General features: G+C 45.3%; 2 protein-coding genes across 13 annotated transcripts in view; one reads left to right on the top strand and one right to left on the bottom strand.

The window, feature by feature from the left end:
• The window catches only part of cacnb2a (calcium channel, voltage-dependent, beta 2a), a 39,092-nt gene extending 29,904 nt beyond the window's left edge, over positions 1 to 9,188 (top strand). For 5 of the 8 annotated variants that reach the window (XM_029147250.3, XM_029147253.3, XM_055508096.1 and 2 more), the window contains 11 exons: positions 873 to 995; positions 1,150 to 1,286; positions 1,371 to 1,447; positions 1,702 to 1,835; positions 3,367 to 3,447; positions 3,555 to 3,613; positions 4,188 to 4,297; positions 5,581 to 5,732; positions 5,888 to 5,983; positions 6,368 to 6,535; positions 7,010 to 9,188. In XM_029147250.3, the coding sequence (XP_029003083.1) occupies positions 873 to 995; positions 1,150 to 1,286; positions 1,371 to 1,447; positions 1,702 to 1,835; positions 3,367 to 3,447; positions 3,555 to 3,613; positions 4,188 to 4,297; positions 5,581 to 5,732; positions 5,888 to 5,983; positions 6,368 to 6,535; positions 7,010 to 7,750 (1,878 nt within the window). In that variant the 3' untranslated portion in view covers positions 7,751 to 9,188. Of the gene's footprint in view, positions 1 to 872; positions 996 to 1,149; positions 1,287 to 1,370; positions 1,448 to 1,701; positions 1,836 to 2,012; positions 2,033 to 3,366; positions 3,448 to 3,554; positions 3,614 to 4,187; positions 4,298 to 5,580; positions 5,733 to 5,887; positions 5,984 to 6,367; positions 6,536 to 7,009 lie in introns of all 8 variants that reach the window. The other 3 variants (XM_029147252.3, XM_029147256.3, XM_029147255.3) reach the window with 1 other exon arrangement.
• Positions 9,189 to 9,586: 398 nt separating this feature from the next.
• nsun6 (NOP2/Sun RNA methyltransferase 6) lies at positions 9,587 to 13,439 on the bottom strand. Of its 5 annotated transcripts, none has more exons than XM_029147260.3 (12): positions 13,266 to 13,432; positions 12,995 to 13,095; positions 12,727 to 12,882; positions 12,560 to 12,651; positions 12,283 to 12,389; positions 11,943 to 12,096; positions 11,787 to 11,868; positions 11,531 to 11,650; positions 11,224 to 11,368; positions 11,000 to 11,145; positions 10,391 to 10,516; positions 9,587 to 10,291 (listed from the first exon to the last, which is right to left on the bottom strand). In XM_029147260.3, the coding sequence occupies exons 2-12, from the start codon at positions 13,067 to 13,069 to the stop codon at positions 10,112 to 10,114; spliced, it is 1,383 nt and encodes a 460-aa protein (XP_029003093.1). In that variant the 5' UTR covers positions 13,070 to 13,095; positions 13,266 to 13,432; the 3' UTR covers positions 9,587 to 10,111. The 5 variants fall into 5 exon arrangements, 3 of the variants coding, with proteins under 3 accessions (XP_029003093.1, XP_029003094.1, XP_029003095.1); XM_029147261.3 differs by having other exon boundaries at positions 12,560 to 12,648; positions 13,266 to 13,431; XM_029147262.3 differs by having other exon boundaries at positions 12,560 to 12,648; positions 12,995 to 13,047; positions 13,266 to 13,430.
• Between the last annotated feature and the right edge of the window lie 6 nt (positions 13,440 to 13,445).

The raw sequence follows: 13,445 nt of genomic DNA, 5'->3' as shown, positions 1-13,445 counted from the left end.
TTTATCGTGTGAAGTTATGTCAGGAGAGCTAATTAAGTAATTACATTCACTTCCTGTTTTCCAGCTTGAACTGAATCAGCTCAACGTCTTTGTGCATTTATTCTTTTTCTTTTTTAAATCTGTATTCTAAATCACTCAATTGAAGCGTTGACCCTTTGGGTTTAATAAAGCTTCCAGCTGAATATCATACGCCGTTCCCCTCAACTTGTTCCCTTTCATTTGCAGGTAAATATTTAGTGTGCAGGTCTCCTCTGGGAGATTAGTGTAAGCCACATTCCTCAGCATTCGCTTTGGCTCTCAGTCAGCCTCTGTCAAAGGCAGCACTAATGTAATCTGGTTGAGGGCATGACCACATGCCAACAGGATGTCTCCAAGATTATGTCCAAAAGCATTTTATGTAATTCTTAAAGGGTTATGTTACAATATTGTAGTTTTGCAACACTAAAATCTAGTTTGTGATCATATGGTTCTGGCCTTGTTCACGATGTGACCTCATTGAATCGTATTCAAGTGTTTTTGTCCAAATGTTTGGGTCACTATGGGCAGAGGAGATTTGTTCTCGCTTTGTGCAAAAATATCTCTGTTTGTAAAGAAATTAGTTGTATTTTATAGCCTGTGTTGAGTTTTATGTACAGGACTTATTGCAGCAACGCGATGGAAGGAAGAAACGTTGGGATTGATTTATGAACGGTTTGTAAACAAATAACAAGAGTCCTTTTTACTGGTGTCAGAGTGGTGATGGCTTCAGATGAACACGTTGCTGTGCCGCAGCTGCACCGTTCCTGGATATAATCTTATGTTTAGATTAGACAAGAACCAAACCACACAGCCTCACGCGTTCGTTCATGTCCTGTCTTTCTTCCGCCTTCCAGACCAAACCTGTTGCATTTGCCGTTCGCACAAATGTCTACTACAACCCGTGCCACGACGATGACGTGCCCGTGCCGGGCATGGCCGTCTCCTTTGAGGCGAAAGACTTCCTCCACGTCAAAGAGGTGAGCAGCACACCATCCAGGGAGCGACGGGTGGGAAAGGGGAAGGTGACAACCAAGAGGAAGGGATAGTAGTTAAAACTGCTTTGTTTAATTAAGATAAAATAAGATAGACTTTATTCATCCCACAATGGGGCAATTGTGTTTATTTGTGTAGAAATTTAACAACGACTGGTGGATAGGACGCCTGGTGAAAGAAGGCTGTGAAATCGGATTCATTCCCAGTCCGGTGAAGCTTGAGAACACTCGAATCCTCCAGGAGCAGAGAGCCAAGCAGGGCAAGTTCCACTCCAGGTAGAAGGTCTTCATCAATAGACAGAAAGACTTGTTTCAGACTTGTTTCTGTTGATAAAGCAGTAAAGGTCTTTTCTCTTTCAGTAAATTGGGAGCAAACTCGTCTTCTAGTTTAGGCGACGTGGTCCCTAATTCGCGGAAATCTACTCCTCCCTCATCTGGTAAGTCGCTGAACCGGAGAATGTGAAAAAGCATCAAGTTGTTTCAAGTTGTGTAACTTTTACCCACTGTACTCGAGTTAAAGGTACAACTTAGACTTCCTCGTTTTTGCCATTCACATGTATAAATGGTCATAACCGCACTCTTGCACGTGTCATCAGCGACATCCTGCGCCTGTCTGCTGAGGTGTCGCCCGGTAGTTGTGACCTCCTGTGTTCAGCTGTGTGACGGTGCTCCTGTCTGTCTGTGTGCGTAGCCATTGACATAGACGCCACAGGCTTAGACCCTGAGGACAATGAGCTCCCCGTCAACCTGCGCTCCCCTAAAGCCAGTCCAAACACTGTCATGTCGCCCCTAGCAAAAGAGAAACGAATGCCCTTCTTTAAGAAGGTAAACTCTGGGCTTCCTCGCCCGCTCCTCTCCGCCCGTCCGCCCGCTCGCCTGTGACTCACGTGCCTGCGGCTGCTCGGCCTCACTCGGCGCCCGTCCTGTTTGCCCACACACACCCGGCCGTTAGCATGCGTGCCTGTTCTTAACCTCTCTCTCTCCTCTTCCGTCTCACCACAGCTAAGCAGAAGCAGAAGTCGGTAAGTCGTGCTTTGTAGTGCAGCGGCTCAGCAGGGGTCCGTGGGGGGGGTGACCTCTGGTCTCAGCTGTTCTGTCTTTATGTGGTTCTTCTGCAGAGACTGCACTGACCTCCCGCCCTACTCACTGCCCCTGCCCTGTGTGCGTTGCGGTTGTCATATTACGTGTTCGTGCGTGAGCTTGTGATCCTGACTTTGTGAGACCTCAGGTTGTGAACACCTTTCGAAGCGGCATCTTTACGCCAGTCAAACGCTGCTTTATTGATTCTTCTCACAATTACACCGACCAACTAATCCAGGGTTTAAATGAGCTGCTGAGAGCAGAACCACCACCTCCTAATACTCCTGCATTAGTCAGCAGAAGCATGCATCAATTCCCACAAACCCCAGTGGGAACCCGATGACGTCAGAATACACAGAGGAAATGTTTCAAGTGAAGAAGAGAGGAAAACAGGCTACTGGAGCACTTGTCATGGTCATAACAGACTGAGAGAGGAGTCTAAACCTTAGGACAAATATGGAGCGATTGATATAATGACAATAAATAACTCTGATGGATGCAAATATCAGGCTTGGTGAATGAAGGAGGAAGGAGTCAGAGCTTCAGAGCATTTTTATGCCCTTCAGGATCCATATTTCACACACACGCCCTGGACCTACAGCGGAATCAGGTTCAGAGAGGCAGACACTCCTCCAGAGGATGTTTGAAGAGTGTGCACAAACAGTTCAAACGTTTCCTAAATTACACAAAACATTCTGGCATCACATACAGCCCCAGCTGAAAAGGAACTCACCATGAGGTGCGTTAGGAGATTAAACACCGCGACAGCAAATGTAGATTTGTCGAGCTTAGCTTAGTTTAGCTTATCTTAGCTCAAAGGCAATGGAAAATACAGAAGGTGCCAAATTGTGGTTCAGCAGTTTTTAACCCAGGGATATTTTACAAACCTTTCATTAAAGCCGTTTCACACACTGAGCTCCCACTTGGTCCGAGCACTATAAGTGCTCCTGTCGTAGCTTTCGTCGGTCTACTTCTTTCTCCTCTCTGACTAACTTTCCTGTGACTTAGTTCCCTCTTTGCCCGGTGACATCAGAACCATGATATGAGACGCTGACTTTGTCATTTAGCCGCCTATAAACATTTGACCCAAACTGCCAAGTCTATTATAACTCAAAGCTCGCTCTTGCTTGTGCTGAGCCCTCTCATCTCATAGTTCACAATGTTCCAGTGCTTTTAGCTGTTCACCTCGTGGTTGAGTGGTTTGTGATGGTGACCCTTTACCTTTGTCTCCATAAGCGAGTGCAACTGTTTTCCCTTTTTCTTGCCCCGTCTAAAGGCGGAACACATTCCTCCATACGACGTTGTGCCTTCCATGCGGCCCGTGGTTCTGGTTGGACCGTCACTGAAGGGCTACGAGGTGCATCAAAGCCTTCCACATTTCAAACACAGCGCTGTCTGTGTCGCTCCTCTGGGAGTTTATCAGTGAATCGTTTCTCTTTTATCATGTGAATTTCCTGTGCACAGGTGACAGACATGATGCAAAAAGCGCTGTTTGACTTTTTAAAACACCGATTTGAAGGAAGGTAGGTTCCTCGTGGTCTGGTAAAATACCCTCATCCTGCTTCCTTCCTCATTCTTTGCCTCCCTCCAACTCTATACACTGGTATTTATCGGCCTCCTGAGGTTACCCGAGGGAGTGTGTAACAAGTTTGTTTGGCCCAGAGATGCGTGCTGCTGCTTTAAATAGCCCCTCTCCATGTCCTTAATAGGCTATAGCAGGCCCTAGAGCAGAGCAGGATTCTCCTTATTCACTGCAGAGTCCATCCACCCGTCCAGAAAGAAAGGCCACGAAGTTACACAATGCTTAGATCCACTCAAATCAGCAGCTCCAGACAATGCTGTTTATTCCCTTCTGAGCCCTGTTCTATAAACATGGATCAACTAAAGCAAACCAACATGTTCGTCTTAGCGTCCTGTTAATGTCAAATTGGGCTCTTCACTGTCGGGTGTAGGTGCACTGAGCTTAGCGCTTATTTTGAAGGAGACACGTGATTTCATTAAGGCAACCAATTCACAGACAGAAGTATATTTGAGTTTTTCTGCCCATGAATAAATATTGTCTTGTTAAGCAGCTGTTGTTCTTGTGCCTTGGTTTAGAATATCAATCACTCGGGTCACGGCAGACATCTCTCTCGCCAAACGCTCGGTCCTCAACAATCCCAGCAAGCACGCCATCATCGAGCGCTCCAACACACGCTCAAACCTGGGTAAGTCTGGGTTTCAAGGACGCTGCCGTCAACATCTGGTGTTTTGATTCATAAGCTTGTGTGGACACGGAAGGAAGCGATTAAAGCAACTCCTGACGGCGGTAGCGATAAGTGCCCGGGCCGACGTTTGATGTCAGGAACGGCTCAGTGACAGGTTTAAGAAATGCTGATTTGACTGAGGTTGGTTTGAGTTTGAACGCAATTAGAGCAGAACAGATAGAGTTAAACGGACCTAATCTCTGCTGTGTATCAACAGAAGGAGTCAATGACTGCTGCAGAGTAACTAGAAGTAAGCAAGATGAATGTAATGACTTAGACAATATGTAAATGTTTCATAATAACCTAAATCACATTTAAACCTGATGATTTGACCTTTATCAAAAGCTTCATTTTTTGCCGGAGGAAACAATCCAGACAAAGCTCCACCGCCTTATATTTAAGGATGTATTATCACTGAGGATTAGAGCTTTTATATAAAGTTGAGTGGCACTTGGCGCTTGTTTATGTTCCTGCCAAACAAGCAAGGATCTGGCTTGTTTTCAGTGTAAACTACATTGAATGCAAAGGCACATTGGCTAAACGCTGAATTAAGGAGAGTTCAGCACAGGAACCAGGTTGAGTTATCTCACCCTCCGGCGTGTTTTAGCAGCAAATTGAGACATTGTGACTCAGTCATCATCTAAATGAGCTGTTAGACTGGAATGTTCCCATGTTATCAGTTTACTTCAGACTTGGTCGTGACTGAGAGTCATGAAGCTGAGCCACAATTCTGCTCAGATTGGGACTTTGCCCTGCTGTGATGCCAGTAGGATTGCTTTTACAGTCACATCGTCTGTTGGAGTGAGGGTTGTGTGATGTAACAGTCACTCTGTGTTAGCAGTAACATGTTCCTCTTTCAGGCAGGTTATTCAAGCCACAATTGATAAGTACATAAAGTATTTATAGCACTATTTAGACTCAGAACAAAAAAGCCACTAAGTGTTAAAAAGACAATACAGTAAAAAAGTTATAAGTAAAGAAGTCTGACAAATCTGGAGGTGTTAGTGGACAGCTTGCAGCTCTAAGTTATAATGAGTTGACAATAACTAATTAAAGAGCATGCTGTTAAGTTTTATTATAGTCTGAGCAATAAAGATGAAACACACCGCTGAGAGACAGTCGCATCCCGCCGCCGCGTTCTCTGGTCTGCTTCAAGGAATTCTTTGCACCGGGCTGTGTTCATCTCTCTACCAGCTCTTAGGAGATGGTGATATTTCACAATAAAATGATTATTCTTCCTTCAGCTGAAGTCCAGAGTGAGATTGAACGAATATTCGAGCTGGCGCGGACGTTACAGCTGGTGATCCTGGATGCTGACACCATCAATCACCCATCACAGCTGGCAAAGACTTCTCTCGCCCCCATTATAGTCTACGTCAAGATCACCTCCCCGAAAGTGAGTACGGCCATGTCAATGGGAGACATAAGTTGAAGTGAAGTGATGAAAAAATGCATAGATATGAGCTTGAAATCAAAGTAGAAAGAGTATTCTTAATTATTCTTGATGGTAGCTGAACCATCTTGTCCTAAACAAAACCTCTTTGCCTTCAGGTGCTGCAGCGGCTCATCAAGTCTAGAGGCAAGTCTCAGGCCAAACACCTCAACGTCCAGATGGTGGCTGCCGACAAGCTGGCTCAGTGCCCCTCTGTAAGTGTCCACGGGGGACCCACACCATCCCTGAATGGAATCCAGCATTTCTGCTTTTTGATAGTACTTTAGTCTCAAGTCAGATTTTGAAATCTTTCTTTTATTCCTGCCAGTTTTGTTTCTATTCTTCCGCAATCTGCTTAGTTTTAGAGATGTACAGATTCTACTTAATTTTGATAACACTTTTTACTTTGTGATGAAGATTTCCCCAGAGTTATGTCTGTTTACTCAGTCCAGCTCAGTTTCTAATGGAGCTTTGGAAATTCTGTATGCCTACAGATTAGTATAATCTCTTTGTTTTCAGTCCTAGAACAAGTCTCGTATTATGAAATGTGCCCCAGCACCATCTTGTTATACTCCTTTGGTACCTTCTCTCTTTTTCAGGAGATGTTTGACATCATCCTCGATGAGAACCAGCTGGAGGACGCGTGTGAGCACATGGCTGATTATCTAGAGGCCTACTGGAGAAGCACTCACCCCACCAGCTCTAGCCCCTCTGACGAACCACTAGCAACGCTTCCCTCCAGCCCAGACCAGGTGCTGGGTGTGCAGGTACGAGTACTGAGTGGATGATGGGTGAGGACGTCTAGAGATGGAGGCAATTCAGATCCATGAAAGCCTGGGTTTAATAAAATGACCCTCATCTGTACCCTCTCTTCATCCACTGCCATCACAATGGGACATGTAAGACTGAAAACGAGGAGAACCTTGATAATGATGAGGAGCAGGAATAAGCTTGACATGTAATTACTGTTGTGGTGAGTGTGCTGTGGCTTTGAATGACATGGTGCCAGTAACCCCTGAGGAGAAACCAAACCTTTGAAACTTCATCCATGTTTGGATCCAGGTCCACACTGAAGCAAGTGTGTGTTTTCAAGTGTGACATTTGCTGTGTGTGAGCATAAAAACGTATATGGTCTGGAATCACCTGTGTGATGTGGTTCTTAATATCCAGGAGTTTTGTGTGTTTTGCTGTGCCTCAGTTCTCTTTCTCTCACACTGACTAATGGATTTGACTGATTTTAGGCCAGCACTACAGAGCAGAAAGGAGACAAAGCGTTAGTGGAGAGGAAGGGCTCCAAAGAGGATCACCAGCACCATCACCACCACCACCACCACCACCAGAGCCAGGACCAGCCCGACGCTGAGGCTGAGGGCACTGAGGAGGAGAGGCCCCCAAGGACAGAGACCTCCAGGAGAGCCCAGCACGTCCACCACCGGTCGTCTTCCACTAGAACTGAGCACCACAACCACCATCACCACAGCAGTCGAGCCAAAGGACTCTCCAGACAGGAGACTTTGGACTCGGAGACCCCCGAGAGCCGGGAGAGTCGAGAAAGCCGGGAGAGCAAGGAGAGCAAGGAGAGCAAGGACTCGGCTTACGCCGAGCCACGCACTAAGCACCTCCACCAGGAGGAGGAGGGGGAGGAGGAAGACGAGGATGTAGGGGAGGGGCACCCCCAGCAGCAACAGCGTTATGAGCTACTGCCCCATCGGGACCACAACCACCATCACCACCACCACCATCACCGCGGCGCGGCGGACGACGCCGGCCACGGCGCCGGACACCACCGCTCCAAGGAGCGCGAGCAGGACCATAACGAGCGCAACAAGCAGCGCTCGCACCACCACCACCACCGGCCGGCACGAGACCACCACCACCACTACTATGACCGGGACAGAGACAGGGACCGAGAGGGAGAGGTGGCTCCCAAAAAGAGGGGTGAGGCGGGGGAATGGGCCAGAGACTCCTACATCCACCAGTGACAGACCAAAATCCTCCTGAAGCTCCCGTCGTGCTGCTAAACCCTGAACCACAGCGTCCTATTTATGTACACTTCCTTTGTAAATGCTGTTGCATCTTTTTCAGTGGCAGGATTTTGATGACATAGATACAAATATATAAATATTAACGTATGTGTGTATCTATGCATAGACGTTGTTTATGTGTGGATATGCATGAATATTCTTGAATATTTTAAAACTGTGTTTGATAAAGCATGACACAAAAGCAGAATTTTTTCTGTACTGAGCTGTGCTTTCTGTGATTAGCATTTTAATTTTATTTTTTATTAATATTATTATTGCTTGCTAGCACTTGAATCATTTTTTTCTGTCAGACTACTGCAGGGGTTGACTACCAGCGTTAACCCACCACATAAGTTTGCCTGCTTCTTTGCAGAAACCCTTTCAGTTTTCCGAGTAATCGTTTGGCAATGTGGGAAATTCACTCGTCTGTTGAGAGTTGCACATGAACAATAGCTATAACATTTTCAGCTGAACACACAAGTCCTAAAACTACTTCTGTCTTTGTGGAAGTCATGAAGCTCAGTCTTAGTTTTTAATGGAGATCTTAAACATGCAGAACTGCCGCTGGTTGTTATTACCTTTGCATTTAGCAGACAGAGGAATACAGGAAATGTCCATGTGCCGTGTGTGAGACAACACTTCAGTGCATTTCCCAACATGTCACGTTTTCTCTCTCCATCATTTGAGGCTCGGCTCCTCTTTTGATACTGCACCGGTGGGTTCAGACATTTGGTTCCATCACACTAATGCCTCCGTCGAGGTGCACCTTAGTCTTGCCTTACAAGACAGATGAGTTCTACAACAACCTTCTCTCTGACATGCAGTACTGTTCTCTTTGTATGGGTGCAGAAACATTTTGTAACGTCGATTTTGCATTTTCACTGATTCACACTGGTGAAGTGAAACAGTTTGATATGAAACTTGCTGTAGGTCTGCTACCAAAACACGATGAAGGGTCATCTTCTTAGTCTCACCCCTTTTTTCTAAATGGTTGAATTTTTATTTGTTTTTTCCTCTGTGTTTCTCACTGTACATTAAAAGGTGCATCCACACAATGAATGTTTACCAGAGGAGGTTTTTTGGCTCATGTTCCCTCCTCGGACTGAAACACAGGACCTGTGGAATGCAGAGTGATGGGCTTTGAACTTGCCCCCCAAAATGATGTGTTTAATTACAGATATTGGTGATAAAGAAATACGAGTCCACTCGCCTCTGTTTACAAACCAACCCAATCTCCTCACTTTCATTTTTGCCTGACAAGTTGTCATTACAAAACCTCTCCGATTCTATGCTACATTGGTAGCAACGCAGGTTTTTTTTAACAGTGTACATGTGTATGTACATATTGCATAAATATAAAGAATAAAGTTGGCCACTAAGGACTGGCACGGGGTGAGAGGAATTTGATGTGCACTTTGTCAGAAGACCCAGACCACAGAAGGAAGCTGCCTCTATAAATAGTCATCTGAAACTCCACTGAAAAATTGAGGTAGACTCACCGGCTTGCCTCCTGAGTCGTCATGACAACATCCACATAAAGGACAGGGCTGAGGGGATGCGTCTAAAATAGGAAGCTGGTACTCCACACACAGACACAGGCCGAGACGCAGCCGGTTTAATGCGAGACTTAATGTCGCCAAAGTCACAAAAAATACACTTGCGCTGCAGCAAAGAGGTGTCCTTTTGCTTAATAAACATTAGGAATTTGAAATTACATGCAGTAATAGTAATGTAGCTTTTTAACTACTGTACTAGTTCTAGTATTTAGAACAACAAATCAATGTAACAAAGAAACACAACTCGAAAGTACTTTATGAATTTGAAAACACAGTACAGAGTCCAACTGCAGCACGTGCAGCAGAAACACTAATTAGAAGCCTCTTGTTTCCACTTTTACTGAGACACTAAATTGTTAATACCTCATGACCCCGTTCTGTACGCTACTTCCTGATCCGCCGAATTCACCGTCACCATGGCAGCTGTGTCGTCACGGTTGTTATGGCGACGCCGGCACTGCTGCATTTGCCAATTCTCATTCAGTCTCCATCCCCTCACGCCCCCCACCCTCCCTCTGCCTCTCTCTCTCTCTCTCTCTCTCTCTCTCTCTCTCTCTCTCTCTCCTGCCCCTCGGCGTTTATAGGGCTTATCCGTATATGGCCTGCAGTTTTAGAGAGCAGCTGCAAAGAGGCAGATGCTCTAAACAGCACAGTCAGCGTCTTTGTCAACACTGGCCCATCAAAGCCCACAGAGTGTCATAATCCAAACACTATTGTTCCCGTCTACAGTCTCAAGTGGGGGCTGTAAGTAAAAACCCTACGGTCAGTTTTTAAGAAACTTTGCGATGAAAAAGCCAATGGTGTCCATGTTGGCTCTGCAGGGGAGAGGAGCCGTCATGTCTGTCCGCTCCCAGCTCAGCTCGGGACTGAATCTCTGGAGGAGACGCAGCTGCTCAGGTGACAGCCCGGCTCCCAGCATGCCCTCTGCACCAATGTGAGGCTCCTGAGGAGGAAACACATGCGCCAGAGCGTGACTTGGCATAGTTTCTTTATATCTTTAGAGGCATTTGTGACTCTGTATGAATGACTAAATTCCTTCTACCTGAGGCTGAAGCGTGAGGCAGGGGAAGGTATCGAGGGCCCAGGCTACCTGCTCCTCATTCTCTGCTAGAGTCACTGTGCAGGTGCTGTACACCAAAACCCCACCTTTCTTGAGCAGCTTCACTGCCTGTAGCCAAACATGTATTTATAAAAAGTGCTCATTAAATCCACTATAATCAGTATTCTTGTAATAAAATGTTAACATAATGTGAAAGGATCACATGAAACAGTGAATTTACAAAGTATGAGAAAACTCTGCACCTCCCTCTGCTTTTGTGTGGCATCAGCTCACTGTTGCTCCCTGTGGCCACTGATGGATTCACAGCTGGAATTCCAGCCATGGACGCATCAGAGGGAACTGGTGGCAGTGTCCAGCAACTTTAAGCATGACCTAAACCACTTTTTAACTTTCCATGATGTGCGGGTCCCTTCCCTTCAACAGCAGCAACAACACCTTGGCTACTTCATGTTTAGCTCTATTCTCAGTCACACAGCTGTACTATAACTGTCCGATGCTACCACCTACTGGACAACATGAGTTATTATAAATATGATGTGATAAACCCTCAAACTGATGAAAGAAGGAAAGATGAAAGATTGTAAAACCCACAGCGTGGAATAGCTTGCGCTGCAGAGGCTGATACGAGCAGATCTCCTTACGGCTGCAGGTGTTGGCCATGCTGGGTCTCTGTCCGAGGCCGCTACAGGGAGCATCCAACAGGACCCGGTCAAAACTCTCAGGAGGGAAGGGAGGTCCTGGAATATACACAGTAACTAAAGCTTTACTTGTGAATTGATGTGATCAACCACACAGTCACTGATGTGAAACGGCACCTTCAGATTTTTGAGCTGGATCACCGCTCACGGCCTGAGTGCTATTAAAGCAAAACGCTTTGATGCTGTGCAAATCAAACATCTGGGCATTTTGATGGATTTGATCAATCTTATTTTTGATCCTGTCCAAGGCCACAACCTCGCCCTATGTGAGACAGATATAAAAAAGACGGGTTAGATCTCATGCCCACTGTGGAGAAACAAAACAGTAGAAAACCTTTTTGAACAAAAAGTAAATATTTGTGTCCTGGTCCTACGTACATACGTATATGATGCTGCCTGTTCATTACCTCATTACAGGTCATACCTGATCCCTCATGAGTGCAGCAATGTGGCAGGTCTTCCCTCCAGGTGCAGCACACATATCAAGGATACGTTCTCCAGGCCGAGGCCCGAGCACATGTCCCACAACCACAGAGGGCAGGTTCTGCACATCACAGTGATTTTTTACCGTGGTGAGTGACAAAATACAGTGACCCAGACCAGATCATTTATAAAAGGACTATTGTACTGTATATACTGTAAGTCAAGTACTGACATCCAACATACAACAGAATAAATACCTGTAGGAACACAAGGCTGGGTAGAACACCATCGAATGAAGGACTCTGATAAAGCGGCTCCAACATCCGAACACCAACACCTCTAAAATACAAGTCTTAATACTACAAATACTTTCAACTCAAAGTCAAAAACTGACAGAAAACAAATTGACTTACTTGACAGGTTTGTCTGTGCAGAAAATGTTGGAACGGTCAATTTCAGCAACTCCGTTTCCCACAAACACCTTCTTGCCCTGGAAGCTTGTGGCTCCTCGAGTGCACTTTCCCTCCAGGTCAGAGAAGACAGAAACCACATCTCCGGCCTTCATGTCTAAAACAGAAAAACAGATTAGATAAAAAAAAAAGAGTTGTGTCCTGTATTAATCATGTTTTTGGCTTTTATAGGCCAATATTCATTTTGCTTGACATTGTAACAAAATATAATAAAATAATTCCAGATTTGATGCTATTCCTAGCACAAAACTAATTTTATGGCAAACCTCTCAAGCAGTCTTACACTTAGGGCTGGCAACAATCCCTGGGGCAAAGACATGAGCCCCTCTGAGAACAGCACTGCCACACTGAGCCCCCACCACCACCCCTGAACTGAGCTGCTTCACAGGTCTGTGAACAGAAGAGATAACTGCGAGTTAAGCTCTAAAACAGTCTCAAAAGGTGCCAGACATCTATTCAGTGTGCTTAAAGCACTCATTTTAACAAATGAAAATGGGTTTGTCTAAGGACAAAGGCAATTTCAGGCTGTGCGTGACGTGGATTCAGCATTCCTGGCATACCTCGGGCCATCAACAGGAAGGAGCAGCACATCTGGAATTTGTGGATGCGGAAGAATCTGCTGGGAGACTGTTGATGAACTGCACATCTGCTGCTTCAAAACAAAAACACTGCCATCAATGATTTAGGTTGATGATGAATCTTCTATCCTGCTGAGACAAAGAGTCACCTTTCTTAGTTCTTCTCCCAGTTTGTGTTGGATATCCTCCAGGGAGGAGAGATGAGTGCTGGCCCGAACACATGTGTGCGAGGGAGGATGTGACAGACAAGCGAGCAGGTTTTGGAAACGACTTTCTGCCTCCTGATGACCCACTGCAGCCAACACCTAAACGAGACAAAAATACACTATTGAGAACACAAGCATTGATATTCCTAACTTTGGCCTTTAAAAAAACATTCAGACTACAGTTCTGGAGCCACAGCAGACACAACCGTACCTCATTGTTTAAGAAGACACTCTTTAGATACTCAGTGACTTCAGGCTTCAGAGCTATTTTTGGAAAAATAGACATTTCCTCTTTCAATATGTTGTTTCAATCTGTACATAGAAAAACGGGATGTCAAGGCAACCAATACATGCACAGCATTATAACTGATGGAGAGCAGTAGAAAGTGAGACAGGTCGGAATATAGTCTGAAAGTCTAACTTGAACATCTAAGATGATCAGTCCAGTTTCTAAAAAGGAAACATTCATGCTTTTAACTTACCAGAGTTAGGTCAATCGATTTCTCCTAATTAGCATATATTAAACTGATATTTAGTTTTCTTTGTGGTCCTGGTCTAAAGTTAGGTTTTAATCCGTTTAGGTCCAAATGCCCCTGGTTCTAAATGTTTTGGCATGGCCGATGCTACTACTTCCGTATACGTCATTACGGTTTAACCACATG

The sequence above is a fragment of the Betta splendens genome, chromosome 4 (assembly GCF_900634795.4).
Source record: "Betta splendens chromosome 4, fBetSpl5.4, whole genome shotgun sequence".
NCBI classification, from domain to species: domain Eukaryota; kingdom Metazoa; phylum Chordata; class Actinopteri; order Anabantiformes; family Osphronemidae; genus Betta; species Betta splendens.
This window is presented reverse-complemented; position numbering and strand designations above follow the sequence as displayed.

Excerpts from the sequence above, each read along its gene's own strand:
- nsun6 (XM_029147260.3), bottom strand. The coding sequence starts at position 13,069 with ATGTCTATTTTTCCAAAAATAGCTCTGAAGCCTGAAGTCACTGAGTAT. Across the intron at positions 12,652-12,726 it reads TGGGAGAAGAACTAAGAAAG|CAGCAGATGTGCAGTTCATC; the intron begins GTGACTCTTTGT and ends TTTGTTTTGAAG. Across the intron at positions 12,390-12,559 it reads CTTCCTGTTGATGGCCCGAG|ACCTGTGAAGCAGCTCAGTT; the intron begins GTATGCCAGGAA and ends TTCTGTTCACAG.